Here is a 15,338-nt window from a genome sequence, read left to right on the forward strand (position 1 = left end):
AAGGCCATCCCACGTACCAAAGGTAGCAAAAAATGCAAGGAAAAGACACTTTAATAAAACTGTCAGATCTTGGGTGATACACTGATGAGGAAAGTGCATGTTTCGAAGAAACGTTGGAATTTTGCCCAGAAATATCCTATAGACAAATGCACATCAGTGTTTCAAATGACTTCTGCTCACTGAGGGCCAGCTCTGTGAGTCACAAAGATGAGGGTAAAAAGGAAGTAGTCCAAAAAGTAATCAAACTGTTAAATGATAAAATACAGCCCTTTCAGCAAACTCCTGATGAGCAGCTGGAAATTGTTTTTATTGTCACCACTGTTTTTGAGAGGGGTGTGATCTTTGGACTGCTAAATTCTTAGATAATTGTGTGAAAAAATCTGTAATGAATACTCAGCTAATTTAATTTTTTTTTTTCTGTCATTCTTTAAGGCACCCTGTAATCCAGTGTTTCTTCTTTCCCTTTTATTTATTTTCTACTTTTATTCTACTCAGAGAGTTATAAATTCTTAGAAAAATCCAATTTTGCGGGCTTATTTGAATGAAGAACACCTAAATTTGATCTGAAATTGTGTAATTAGGAGTTTTTATATCTGTAATCTTTTCTTTCTAAAGCTTGTTTAGAGACAGAGACAAGAGCTACTTTTTTTTTTTTTAATTCTTTATGACAGCAACTTGAGGATCCACAAAGCAAGCCACTTACCAGCCTACTGCTATATCTTTATTTCTTACAAGGCCCCTGTTAGTTAGTGGTGGATATGTAGCGTCTTTACATTTCTTTACCCAAAACAGAAAACGTGGGCAAAACTGAGATCTGAAAGTAACAGATGTTTTGATACACACAGCATGCACAACCTCTTAACTGAAAGAACTTTGTCATTTTCTGCAGTTGTTTCCATTCCCTCCCCAAGTTTATTATTTAAAATTGCATTGAAGTATACAATACTTCTCTTTTAGCTTAAACTACAAAAAGACCGTCATTAAGCATAGTCAGAATGTATTTTAAGTTAGTGAACACAATCTGCCTATACATTCAAATCTGTGTAAGTTCAGACTTGTTCAAGAGCCCTTAGGTTTTCTATTGTTATCTAAATAAGCTGACAATATCTACTGTTTAATCTTCATAGAAATCATACCTTGCTACTCAGGCCCTTTTCTCCTGACAACCCTGTTAGACCTACAAAGAGAGGAAGTACAGAGTTCGCAACAAGTTCGCAACTCATTACTTTGCTCCAAGACACTTGCGCATTTTTTAAGTCACACCTGTGTTTGTAATTAGAAAATGTTGCCGTCTCCTGCAGACTTTTGGGATCCTGCAAGTCAGTACCAGGTTTTCCTGTGTAATCAGTCTCAGTTTCCCTAACATTCTCATTTTGCTTCTTATTTTTGTTTCAATTGTTTTATTATTATTATTAAATGAGGGGATAATAAAAGCAGCATCTTTTTCTCCTAACACTATTACTCTCTACTTTTTTCATCTAGCTTCTTTTTCTAGAGTAGGGTCACTTTTTCCTGTAAGAATTTCTGTCATATTGATGAAGGTGGCATTAAACCCACACTGAGAAAGACAGTTTCACCTGAAATCTTCTGCATTAGTGAGAATGTAGTTGCTTTTATGCTATGCAGAGGCCAGTATTTCCAGCAAATACTCCTTTTCCCTTTAAATTCCTGCATGCAGATAGATTGCAGAACAATGGCCAGGAATGACTTACATCTTTGGATACCAAATGGCACCTTCAGGAAATAAGTGGTGAAAAAAAACTTTTGCCAACTGCGCTTGGGCTTCCCTCACTTCATATGTCTCAGTTCATGCACAGAGGATCCTGTGGCCATGACGCCAAAGGAGAAGGGGGTTAATTGTCTCTTTATTAATGGTCAAGGATGAAACTTTACTTCAAGGGCCAAAACCAAGGGCAGTGAGACTGTAATTTGTCAGCAGGAATATATTCTCCCACAAATCGTGCTGTATGTATTACAGGTGGTTTTCATCTCAAAGGTTGACACAGTAAAAAGCCTCGCAATTCAGCATGTAATGATATGCCCTTGCTGCAGCCCTCTGATTTTTAACCCTAGATTAAGGACTCAATCCAGAGTATTGGCAACTATTCATGCTAGACAACAACATTTTTGGAAAGCCCCTTGTGGTCCAAGAGTGACTCAGGAATCATGTCACCTGTGTGGATGTTAAAGCCATTGAGCAACCATTGTTGCTCTTATTACCTCCAATATCAGCGCAAGGAGGACTACCATCACCTTACTCAAAGAACAGTAAGTGTGACCTCCAAGCAAAAATTCATCCCGAAAGAGCTTTGCCCCAAAACTCATGGGTTAAGGTGGAAACCTTAACACACTTCAAATAGGGGCTGTCAGCCAGAAGAGTTCCAGTACTTCAGATCTGGTTTACACAGAGCCACCTCCTATCACCCCTCTTTTAATTCATGTTGCACCAACAGAAGTTACCTTAAAAGCAGACAGATTGGTTTCTTTCATACACTGAGTCGATGGCTTCACTTTTATAAGTGCATGATTGGTCAGTGTTTTATTCATTGCTGTATTCAACAGCACAAGTAAGATAATAAATTTGCATTGGGAGGGAATTAAAATGTAATGGTAGGTTCATCAGTTCCATCTGTGTTTGTGATCTAAATAATAAAAGAACCTCTTTCTTTCAAAATCCCTTTTGTTACTCCTATGAGATTCATTTTAGATTAATCTTCTTTTTTTTTCTCTTTTATTTCCAAAGGACATCCATTACCTTGCGCTAGATAAGGGTGAATTGGCACTAGCTGAAGCAGCAAAGAAAAAGGCTAATGACATTGATGCAGAATCAATAACTACTAGAATTGGTAAGAATTAATGGTGTTTAAAAAGCTCTTTTTGTTTTAATCAATACTTGTCCTGTACAACATGGTGTTATATTTGTAAGGGGGGTTATTGTTTCAATTACATTGTTTTCTTTCAAAGCAAGACAGTATTTTTATTCATAATTAAAGAGAGAGGCTTATAAAAATAACATAGCTTTGCCTTTCAGTACCCATGTGAGGATTGTGTCAATGCCATAGCTATGAAGCAAAAAAGATTTATACTATGGCTATATAGAAAAGTTCAGGCTGTACAAACTGAACTGAGTGCAAGAGGTAAGGGACTGAATCTGAAAATCTTTGTTCATACCAGCATTAAAGGCCAGGTATGGCAGTCTCATTCACCTCTAAATACTTGCTCATGCACTCTCTGCCAATAACTGGAGTCACATCATGAATGCTTTGGCAGCATTCGGATGAAACATTTACTGATGTGAACACAGGCTCCAATCCTTGCTTTAAAGTAACAACTTTGCATGCAGTGGGATTCTTACCATTCCATAAGGAATCTTGATGCAAAAATTGCAGGGTTAGACTAATAGCTCAAACACAGACAACTTTTTGGGCAGGGAAACTCATAATTCATTCACTTTCTCCTTGTATTTCCTCTGAATTGTCATGAAGAGATGTATGCAAATATGTAGACCGTTCTGATTTCAGGCCTATAGCATGAACCAAGCAGAAGGGGTCTAAGTCTAGGTAGCTGACCTCCAGCAGTGAGAAAGCAGACAAAGGGAAAAAAAAGAACACAAAATGATTGTATAAAATATGCACAGTGCTGTTTTTCTTATTCTACTGCATCCTTGAATATTAGAGGAAATCATTGAGCTTTTGTCCTTGTCCCATGCCAAGATGTAGAATGTGATTAAAACTCAGAAGGAGTCGCAAAACCTTTGAGCTCTTGGGTAACACAGGATTCTTTTAGAACTCGACAGCTCAGTGTCTACTCAAACATACAAGCAAATGCCATTCAAATATATAGAAATGCAGAGAGGCGGTATGTGCATTTATGTGGCTATTTCTATATATTGTATAAATCCATGACTTTCAAGCCTATGCATTACAGTATCACCTCCTTCCCTCTCCAGCAGAGTAGAAATCAAGCAGTGCCTGTCCTGAACTCTTTTGTTCAGGGTCTTTCATTTTCAAGCTTAAGTAAGTCACTTCGAGCATTTTTTACACCACAACAGGGCCTTTGGGCAAGCCCTTTCACCACTAGAATTGCCAAAAACACACTTGGTTAGGTCATCTGTTACTGGGCTCACTTTAAAATGTACAGTTACATCTCCCTTGCTTTCTCTTCTCTTACTTCTTAGGTAGTTGTCCTTTGCACCTAATATAGCTAAGATGCCTAAGACTTTTATCTGATCATTATCTATTCTCTTACACTTAATCCAGAAAATTTAAGCCTTAATCTGTGCCTTCATTTAATTCCTTGCAAACTAACGCTATTACTAGATTTCTGAAGTTAGGCTATTTTTAAGTTTACTGAGAGCCTTATATAGTATTATAGACATATACACCAAGAGAGAGAGAGGGAAGAAACCTGAGATGATCACAAATGTCTTACTTGCATATCAGATGTAATACATGTGTTACTACAATTCAGTGATAAATGTGCAGGCACACAGTCTTCCCCTCCTTCAGAGCACTCCTACAGTTACCTCTGTAATGCCCCATAAGCATAAATTATTAAAGTCATTTTATATGATAAGTCTTTAAACTGTTCTCATTTGCTGAATAATTAACTATCAGAATGATTTAAAATACTTCTCAATGCCCCGGGACAAACTGTCACTAAGATTCAGCCTATAAACAGTAATGAATTTGCATCCAATTCATTTTATATGAAAATAAACAGGAATCTCCCATGAGTTTTTTTCACTGCAGATTGGATCTCACCTTAAACGTGAACTCTCAGCCACAGGTTTTGTTTCACTGTACTGTATTTCAACATCCTTTCTTGGTGATGTTTTTATTTCATAAACTGTTGTTAGCAAAAAAGGTGTCATGGCATGAACTTTGTGGACCCAGTGAAAACAAAAGTTAACAAGTGCTTTATATGTAAATTACTGTATTTATCTAACATTTTGAGAGGGGGGAGAAAAACTCATGCCAGAGCCAGAAGCTTTGAAATGCAGTTTCAAACAAGTCTCTGTCCCATAACCATCTTCTAAGCCCAGTCCTCTTCATCTTGTCCCTGCTTTCTGGGGCTTTCAGCCACTCAGTTCACCAACGGTCACACTTCCCAGATCAAACCCCAAACTTCTTGAGCACCCACTTCAGGCTTCTACAAGAAGGCAGCAACCTAGGCAAACAGAGGAAACAAGGTGCAATCAGTGCTACTGATCCCAAGTTATACTGAAAACCTCCCTAGATAATATCTGGCCTCTCTACAGCATATTTCATATATATATTACAGTATAATATTTGGTCCTAAATAGTACAAATGTGAACTATTCTCATATATAAACATCTGATGATATTTCCTGAGCTAGCCCGTCCCCAAAACTCAGCTCAACACTACTTGAAAATAACATGTGTCAGTGCTCCTGGCTGATTCCCAAGCCCTTGAGAGTGCTCCATCTTGCCCCAGATATATTTAATTTGTCAAGATATTTCTGTGTACAGGGCTCACTTCAAATATAATATATTTCAAACTCAGACTTTTGGAAAAGTTTCAAGCTCCTACAAATAATGTAGAATGACAATATAATTCAGCTGAAATTTATAGATGTCATCCAGAGTTCTATAATCATTGGTATATTCCTCTATATCAAGATTTGTGTCAAGATAAAACTAAAAATAGATTCATTATTTTAAAATTTTCTGAATTTTAGCACTTCTCAGTTTTTCACGATTGCGGTTTACTATACACCGTTTTGAAGAAGCTACCCTCAAAGCTAAGAATTTCTGGGTGCATGTGGTAAAAACACCTGTAGACCTTCAGAGCGTAGTAGTTTGGTGAGAATATTGTTGAGCAAGATCAAGTGTCAAGTGACCTTGCTGCTATTCCCTGCTATGGTTTTGGCAGAATCAAATACTTTGTTCAACTGATTAAAATCTTCTAAAGAAAATTATTCTCATAAGATTTTATGTTTGACAGCCTGTGAAAATGCATCTTGAGGCATGAGAAGATTGAAGTAATGGTACTGTACGTCTCAGAGACTGCATTAGCTGTCTCCTCTTTCCCCACTCCCATTTGATCAGCAGACCAGTGGCCATAGATACTGTAGTTTCCTCTGCCAAAGATTTTCTGTTGAATTTTTTCTGTAGTAGATCTATGGGTTCCTTTACAAGGTCAGGGAGTTCTCATTTAGCCTTGCCTAAAATATATGCTGTGCACCTCATTTCACTTGATTAAAACAGAGAGGACTTTCTTCAATATTGACAATATTTGTAGGTTACTAATAAATTCTCTTTATGGGTGTAACCTCGCATATATGCTCGTGGAACAATATTGTCTGTGGTGGAAGAGTGCGTCTGTTCAGTGCTGTAAACTGTAGGTTGCTAATGTAGAACTTGAGTTGCAAAGAACTGACATGGCACAGCCTGTTGAGAAATGCCATAACTAATAAAGATCACAGAGGTGAAGAACTCAGCCTTTCAGACATCATTGCTCAATGAATAACCAACGAAGAGCATATGTAGTCAGTATCAGAAAGTTTCCCAAGGCCAACTTCCAACAAATTACATTAGGGCCTAGCAAGATGATTTTAACCTTCAAATCAATAGCTTTCACCCAAAAGGGATTCATGTTGTGACAAGACAGATAACTGCTGCATAGTTGAAAGGCAAACTGGGAAACCTTGTTGTGATGGGTTAACCCTGGCTGGACGCCAGGTGCCCACCAGAGCCGTTCTATCACTCCCCCTCCTTCTCAGCTGGACAGGGGAGAGAAAATATAACAAAGAGCTTGTGGGTCGAGATAAGGATAGGAGAGATCACTCACCAATTACCGTCACGGGCAAAACAGACTCAATTTTGGGGAAAATTAACTTGATTTATTACAAATCAACCGGAGTAGGGTAATGAGAAATAAAACCAAATCTCAGAACACCTTCCCTCCACCCCTCCCTTCTTCCCGGGCACAACTTCACTCCCAGATTCTCTACCAACCCCCCAGCGGCACAGGGGGACGGGGATGGGGTTTACGGTCAGTTCATCACACGTTATTTTCTGCCGCTTCATCCTCCTCAGGGGGAGGACTCATCACACTCTTCCCCTGCTCCAGCGTGGGGTCCCACCCATGGGAGACAGTCCTCCACGAACTTCTCCAACGTGGGTCCTTCCCACGGGCTGCAGTTCTTCACGAACTGCTCCAGCATGGGTCCTTTCCATGGTGTGCAGTCCTTCAGGCACAGACTGCTCCAGCGTGGGCCCCCCACGGGGTCACAAGTCCTGCCAGAAAACCTGCTCCGTGGGCTCCTCTCTCCACAGATCCGCAGGTCCTGCCAGGAGCCTGCTCCAGCACGGGGTTCCCACGGGGTCACAGCCTCCTTCGGGAACCCACCTGCTCCGGCATGGGGTCCTCCCCAGGCTGCAGGTGGATATCTGCTCCACCGTAGACCTCCATGGACTGCAGGGGGACAGCCTGCCTCACCATGGTCTTCCCCACGGGCTGCAGGGGAATCTCTGCTCCGGCGCCTGGAGCATCTCCTCCCCCTCCTTCTTCACTGACCTTGGTGTCCGCAGGGTTGTTTCTCTTACATATTCTCACTCCTCTCTCCGGCTGCTGAATACCGTCTGTCCCAATTTTTTTCCTTCTTAAAAATGTTATCACAGAGGCATTACCACTACCACTGATTGGCTCAGCCTTGGCTGGTGGTGGGTCCGTCTCAGAGCCGGCTGGTATGGGCACTCTCGAACACAGGGGAAGCTTCCAGCAGCTTCTTACAGAAGCCACCCCTGTAACCCCCCCCCCGCTACCAAAACCTTGCCACACAAAACCAATACACTTGTATTTCTACTTAGAATTAAATTCAGAAAATTAGTAACACTAATGTTTAGGCAACATTTCTAACAGAGGTATCTTAATAAGAACACTGATGTTGAGATAATTGCATTGTTCTGAAATGCTAGATGGGTCTGACTAAGAGTTTGGTGGTTCGGTAATGTCTCATGAAAGTGTTTGAGGTTTTTCGACTTAAAATAGAATTTTATAACATTTCTGGAAATATTCCATAATGTTTGCAAGTGAGATAGGAAATCTTATCAGTTCTCACAGAGACTGAGGTCTAATTTCCCACACTGTTCATAAAATGACATTCAAAATGTAGGGGCCCTAAATGTTCCACCTTACTGGCAAGGAATGTCACCAGTTTGAACCTTAAGTGGAGAATTTATTAATTTCTTCTTAGTTCTGTGATAGTACTTTATATTGAATGGCTTACATATTCTTTGTGATAATTAATAATGACAGACACTATAGTGTTTTGTCTTCCATACAGTGTGTCTGAGATACCGGTCTGGTCTTGCATACACTCTGCGATCTCCAAATCACTTGTAGTTTACTCAGATCTTCCCCTATTCCTGACAGTCCTGGTGAGCCTGCTTGCACTTCAAGACCATGTTTAGAATTGTCCCCCTGTTTTTGTAACCTTCTCTGGCCCTGCATTAGCCTAGTTGATAACATTTGTTCCTCTTCTGATCCACAATGACTTCTTTCATCTATCAAGCAGTAGTCCTTAACCTCATGTGTCCTCTCTGATGCTGATGACAAAGCCTTCTTCGTTTCCTGCTCTTCCTTGGCACATGCATCTTTTTCTTGCTATCAAGTTTCAAGTTAACTGAGAATCCTAGTCTTTTATTTCATGGCATGATTTTTATTTCACTGTGTAACGTGTTTATGGCATGCTTAAAAGGTATTATCTGATACACAGATGAACTGTGATCTGGAAAGGCTCAGGAGACACCTGTTTATGCTACAGTTTTTTGGAGCTCTGCTCCCTTCAGTGTAAGTGTTAGATCTCCTATTTATTTATTTACATTTTCAGTTTAAGTCAATCAAAACGTCTGGAATCAAATCCTTTGCTTTTATTTTTCTAATAATGTGACTTTTTCCCCAGAGAGCCAGAAAAACATGTAGAGGTAGACCATGTTGTTCAAGTATGATTGGCAGTTAACCTATGGCAAGAAATTAGTTTCCACAAGCACTTTTTAAATTTTGTGCCACACAAGATGAGTGTCTTTGAAGATCCATAGTAATTTGAAATGATTTAACTATGTTCATGTATACACTGTCTTGCACGTATCAAGCCACACACAACATTTGATACAGAGAGCACTAAACACAGTGAAAAGATTTCCACCATCCTCAGTGGGCTTTGGATGGGGATTTTAGCAAGTAACAAACCCATGTGTAGGCCATTACCAGAATTCCTGCCCTCTACAAAAAAAAAATGACAAAGAGCCTGGTCTGGAAGGATGCTCTACTTGATGTAGACTGCTTGAGTCCCCTGGTTTCAAGAGGAGCTAGTGGCACCAAGTGCTCATGGCATGGAAGCCTATTGCAGTGGTAGTTCTGAATTCATGGCCTGGCATACCTCCTCATTGGGAATGTAACGATATGTTTCTGTATAACTAAGTGGATCTGCTGAATCTTCTTTATTCTGATGTTTACCTTTTTGCTAATTACATTTTTAATTTTCCAAGTAGTAGTGAGGATTTTACTCTATTGAGAGGTTCCAGGCACTAATTGCTCCCCTCCTTGTGTTCTTTTCAAGAAGTGGAGTCATTTGTTTTACTTAAGGTCTACAGTAATGCCAAACTATTTTTGGCTCCACCTCATCTCACCTCTCCGCTTGCTTGTGTCATGATGTCAGTTTTGATCTATACCTTCTCACTGCTAGACAGCTTTGCCTAAAGACATAATCCTCAGCCCCTAATAATTGTAAGTACATCAAAGGCTAGCTGGTTTGCTTAGCTGCAGAGGTCTACACAAAGATCTGTGTATCATCACTTGAAAGAGATTTATAGTTTTGTGTCAAGCTTTAGAATAATCATGGCATTCCATTTTTTTCCCTTCTTTATCATGACATATTCTTGCCCACTACAGAACCTGATTAAAAAGCACCACTATATGCCTGAAATGAAGACACTATTCTCCTTAATATTTTAATTTTAATGATCCTCATATTTTGTAATATCTGTCAGCAGTAAAATTATGCCCTACTTAATATGAAAAAGTCTTACCAAGAAGTAATAGATTAACCATTTTTTGCCTTCATTTTAAATGATGTGTTGAGTAGAAAAAAAGAAAAATCAGTAACTGGAAGAGCCAGCTTTAGGGAATTAAATTTTTTGTATCTATAGCCACGTACTATGTCTGGTTTATAAACAAAAAAACTACAGTATTTCCAAATTCTAGAAATTGAAAGGAGTTGTCTGTGTCTGACCTGTATTTATTCTACTAATAATTAGGTTATTGCAAGGTATGTGAGGCCTCTCATCTCAGATCTTTTCAGTATATTTCCATCTTATCCCTATAACCTCCAGCAAAGTTGATGCACATAAACAATAGAGAATGTATGACACTAATTACTGAGTAACCAACTTATTTTCCATGGCAACATATCAAGAAGTAAGTTACAAAAGTGAAAACAATTCACAGAGATATTCCTTGGGTGAGGATGTTACATGATAAAGATAGTTCAGCATAAAAGATCGCAAAGGGATGCCCATGGCATGGCATTGAAGTAAAGAGAAGCAAGTCAGTACTCAAGTATCCATTGACATTATAGCTAGGAATTTAAGTAGGAATTTGACTACTCAGCACTGACTCCACAGACTGAAGTCAATTTAAATAAAAAGCACACATAGTTAAAATAACTGTTGAAACAAACTATCAAAAAGAAATTGATGCATGGAAAGTGTCTTTGCACGGAGACTAAATGAGTACCTTTCTGGGAAATAGGTTTTAACCAAATACAATTTATGCATTAGTCAAACGCAAGTTTTTCTGGCTCAGTGTAGGATACCTGGATGAAATTTAATGGCCTCTAATTCACTGTACGTCAAACTAGACGATTTACACTATATCATTACAGTATAATATTCATATGTTCTGGATTCCAGTCTTGCCTACAGCTCTGTGAAAAAGCCCCTGGTAAATCTCCCATTAGCTTCAAAAGGCCCACATGTAGGCTAAAAGACTGCAGTTAAAAGCCACATAATGTATATTCACACATCTCATAGTATGCACGTGTGTGTGTACATAAGTGGGTGTTATATTTACACATACACAGCCAAAATCTGGCCAGTCATAAAAATAGCTCCAAATCTGAAAACATGCGCTAGATTAATTACTATGTATTTATGTTTTGCTTCATGACATCAGCAGCCACAGAATCCGTTGCTGCTTTTTTTCTGAAAGGAAAAGAAATAATCACAGCAGGAGGTGCTTTCATAATTGCCATAGCTGGCTGAGAGCTGCATATCTGTATGTTCACAGTGTGTCAGAGGCATGTTTGTCTCACACACCCTAGAGCCATCCTTGAGCCTCTAGTTTTCCAATAGGGATTTCACCGGCTGCATTTCTATGCACCGAAAAGAGTTGGCAAACGCATATTTGAGTGGCAGTTGGTATGTGTTTTGTCCTGTTTGTTCTGCGTAACATAATGTGATGTGACAGGCTGCAATTCATCACATCAGTGGCATGACAGCAGAGGAATTGGAAAAGAGGAATAAGGGTGGGCTGATGTGAGGTGTCAATTTAACATTCGATTGTAATATTTCAACATTAAGTCTTTTTATAATGGCCTACTGAAGAATTATCACCAAATATTCCCCATGCGGGTGAGTTTTAGAGGTAGTGATCAGATATAGCATAGTCAACATCAAGATAAGTCTGTAGATTCCTGTGCTCAGAAGGACCAACTCTTGTAAATGTAAGAATCTTTGCACATCTGATTTCTGATCAAACAAACAAACAAAAACATTGAAGGACTATTTATTTGTGTCCTCTTTCACTACACTCCCCAGCCATACCACAGGGGATACCATGGAATTGCCCACAGCAAAATCAGAGTCTGAGGCTGTTTTCCTCCAAAGACTCCTGCACAAGAGACTGCTTGACAGTTCACCCCGGAAAAACTCCCGCAACAGAAGTGAAGGTGTTTGATGACCTGATGTTAGTTCTTGTTGAATGCTTTCAGCCTAACAAAACCAAGTTCCCTGTTAAAATCCTGTCTCAGGGCTGGTGACTTTCTAATCGGGATATCACTGGTGAAAGCCATAGGGAAAAGCTCAGCAGGGCCCGAGAGTAAGCTTTGCAACCATTGCTGTTGTCAGCCTTGCACTTTCTAAAGTGCCAAACTTGGCCAGAAGAAGAAAAGAAATGGGCTGTTTAAGAAAAAGCGTTGGTGAAAAACTGATCAACAGTGCCTAATACAAGGCAGTAAGTACATCCAGAATTAATGACTTTTTTCTTCCCTCAACATACACTCTCTATTTCATTTCAGCTATTTGAAATATCTTTTCCCTAAATATCCTTCCTGTTGGTTAGTCTGCACCAAGATTTCTTTTTACTTTAAACCTCAGTGCCATGAGACTGCTGCAACTCCTGAACTCGTGCTTGAATAATATCTGCCCTTCAATAACATTTTTCACAGCATTCAAGATACCAAAAGTCCTGAATCATGCTAGATTTCAAACTGTAAAATTCAATCTTAAAAACAGATTGTGAGGTAGGATTGGTTATCTCTGCAACATTGATATTATGAAATGGCAAAATATTATAATATGATGAAAAGAAATAATTAATAATAGCTTATAAGCATGTATGGTGATCATTATAATTAGTTACTTACCGCAGGTACACTGCCAGTGTCCCACCTTTTCATATTTATGATAGCCAACGACGCAACAGCAGCTTGATTTCTGCCTCCTGCCCTCCCAGCCCAGGGCCTGGCTGTAACACCCGCCTTCCCCGGGAGCTTTATGGGCTGCCCAGCACCGTGTCCCTTCTTATCCACTGCCCGCTGGGAGGGCACAGCTTCGCCCCCTGCTCTTGCCCATGTTTAAAGTGATCCCTTTCAAACGTGTCTGCAAGGCCGTGTTTGATGCCAGCCCGAAGGCTTGCCATGCCTGACTCCAGCAGCCCCGTCCGGATGGTGCTCAGGGCTCAGCCTGACTTCTCGTGAGGAACCAGTGGCAGGAAGTACAAGGACTTTCTTGCTGTCCTTCACCAGTGATGGCTCTGAGCACAGCTTTGAGTCCTTGCGTACCACGAGATCAGTAAGAAGTCAGGGTATGCTTCTCACATAAATTAAATACCATGGATTAACCACTTAATTTATAGTTTAAAAATTTCCACTGTAAAGGAACATAGAAGACAATATTCTTTCCTGTAGAATTGTGTTAAAAACCTATGAATGACTTCTAGTTCTTCCAAAAACATAACATTGTTTCATAACAACTGCTAGCTTATATTTTTTGCTTGGTGTAACCTACCTTCTGCTACATCTTGCTATGGTTATTCATGTACATCTGCTAAATTTAGTCATTTACTTTGCTAATGTTCTTACTGCTGAAAATCCCCCCCTGGAGATATCCAAATATGCCTGAAGTGCACCAGGTGAAGAGCAGATTCTGGGCCTGTCCCAGAGCCCTTGCAGAATAACCCCAGGATGTGATCTTACATCACCTGGGAGCGTTGCTGCTCATGAACCATCAGGAGCCTTACATGAGCTCACCTTCTGACTGTGCCAGATAACCAACCCATGGAAGGAAGGATTTGGGACCTGGTCTAAACTTCTCCTGAATCATCATTTGAAGTCCATTGCTAAATTTCACCACACCTTTGCCTAAATAATACAAACTTTTATTAACCAGATGAAAGATTATGGCTACAATTAATTATTTCTTTTACTACATAGGATGCACTGTGGCCAAAGAAAAACAGCTACAAAGTGCTTATTTAGGCCCTTGCTTTTAGCCACCGAGTGGCGAGTTGTTTAGCTCACAGCCGTGGATATGAAGCCTGTGTGGGCATAGTCTGCTGCAATGTAAGCCTAGATTGTCCTGTTGACTGTGCTGCTGTTGCCTCTTAGGTATGTAAGGGAAGAATTAGGACCAACACTCCACTCTGATAACCATAATAAACAGAATTTTAACAGTAAAATATTCCAGAAAAATTCCTGATTTCCTCAAAAATTCCTGAAGGAAGCATGAGCTTTGGTAAATGCCTTGTTTTCATATATTATCATCAACTACACTGTCCCAACCTATTCCCTTGTGTGTTTGAGAGCTTTGCTGCCCACTTGCTGGGATGAGAAACACCACAGCAGGTCAGGGACTGGATGAAATTAGACCTTTCCAGCCATCACCAACGTACTGGATGACTTTGGCCAGCTCATTTCAGCCTTCAGTGCTTTTGTTTTCCTTTGGGGACTGTGTGAGCTCTCTGTGACAAGCTGCTCATCCTTTTGGCAGCATCTGCATCCCATGCCACAGCCCCTCACTCATGTCATGCTAACTTGGCACTGCGCCCTCAGCTTCTCACCACTGGTGTTGCGTTTCCAGCGCTGCCTTCCCAGAGGTTAACCACACAGTCAAGTGAAGTCCATTTTCTAAGCTCACTTATTTTCTATAATTTGAAGGAATTTTTACAACATAGGGTAAAATTCACCCCTGGGAAAATCAGCCTAACACTCTCGTTCATATCTGCCATTAGGTGTCAGTGTGACAACAACCATGATACACAAAGGCTATTTTGGGACATGCAAAGATGCCACTCCATCCTAAACTTCTCATTTTCGACTCAGGGAAAATACAATATGCAACTGAGAGGAAGGTTGAGGAAAGCAAGAAACATTTTTTTTTTCCACGTTTTTCCATCACCTGGTTGAAGTTATTTACTAACAGATAAGTCCGTCTGCATTTCATTCAGTGTGTCCCAGGTTCCAGGTGCTGCAGTTGTCAAAAAGAAGTGTAATATTTACAAAACCAGGACAAGAGCTTCAGCACACACTGATATGACACCTTATTTGGGGGCAAAAGAAACAGTCAATACTATTAGTAATTTGCAGTCCACAGGAGGTAAACTACTTTGCCCATATGTAAATGTTAAATTACTCATGTAAGTTGATGCCTGCCGATGTTAATGCTTATAGTTGGTTAAAATACTGTGTTAGGAAAACAACTAAAAGTTCCACTCATTCAGAAGAAAAAGATATAAAAACTTAAAAACTAGTTTTAAAGCAATTTTTTGTGTCTGAAATATTACCTTATTTTGGTGTATCCGTGGTATGCATGATGAAGAAATAGTAAAAGCATGACATATATTAAGGAGTTTGCAATTGTTTTTAAACAAAGTTTCAGGTGATTCCCAGAATGAGATGGCAGAGGTAGCAAACAGGTTTTGGTTCCTTGGGAGTTTTGAAAGTTAGTACAGTTTTAAAATAAAAATCAGGTTTTGGGAAAAAAAGTATTTTCAGAAGAAAATTAATTTTAAAAATATTCTCCAGTTCCCTCTAG

General features: G+C 39.7%; 1 protein-coding gene across 2 annotated transcripts in view; it reads left to right on the forward strand.

Annotated features, from left to right (window-relative positions):
• WDPCP (WD repeat containing planar cell polarity effector) overlaps positions 1-15,338 on the forward strand; it is a 161,292-nt gene that overhangs the window by 114,729 nt on the left and 31,225 nt on the right. For both annotated transcript variants that reach the window (XM_052784223.1, XM_052784226.1), the window contains exon 15: positions 2,744-2,846. In XM_052784223.1, coding sequence (XP_052640183.1) covers positions 2,744-2,846 — 103 coding nt within the window. The remainder of the gene's footprint in view (positions 1-2,743; positions 2,847-15,338) is intronic.

Source organism: Harpia harpyja, chromosome 4 (genome assembly GCF_026419915.1).
Source record: "Harpia harpyja isolate bHarHar1 chromosome 4, bHarHar1 primary haplotype, whole genome shotgun sequence".
In the NCBI taxonomy this organism is placed as follows: domain Eukaryota; kingdom Metazoa; phylum Chordata; class Aves; order Accipitriformes; family Accipitridae; genus Harpia; species Harpia harpyja.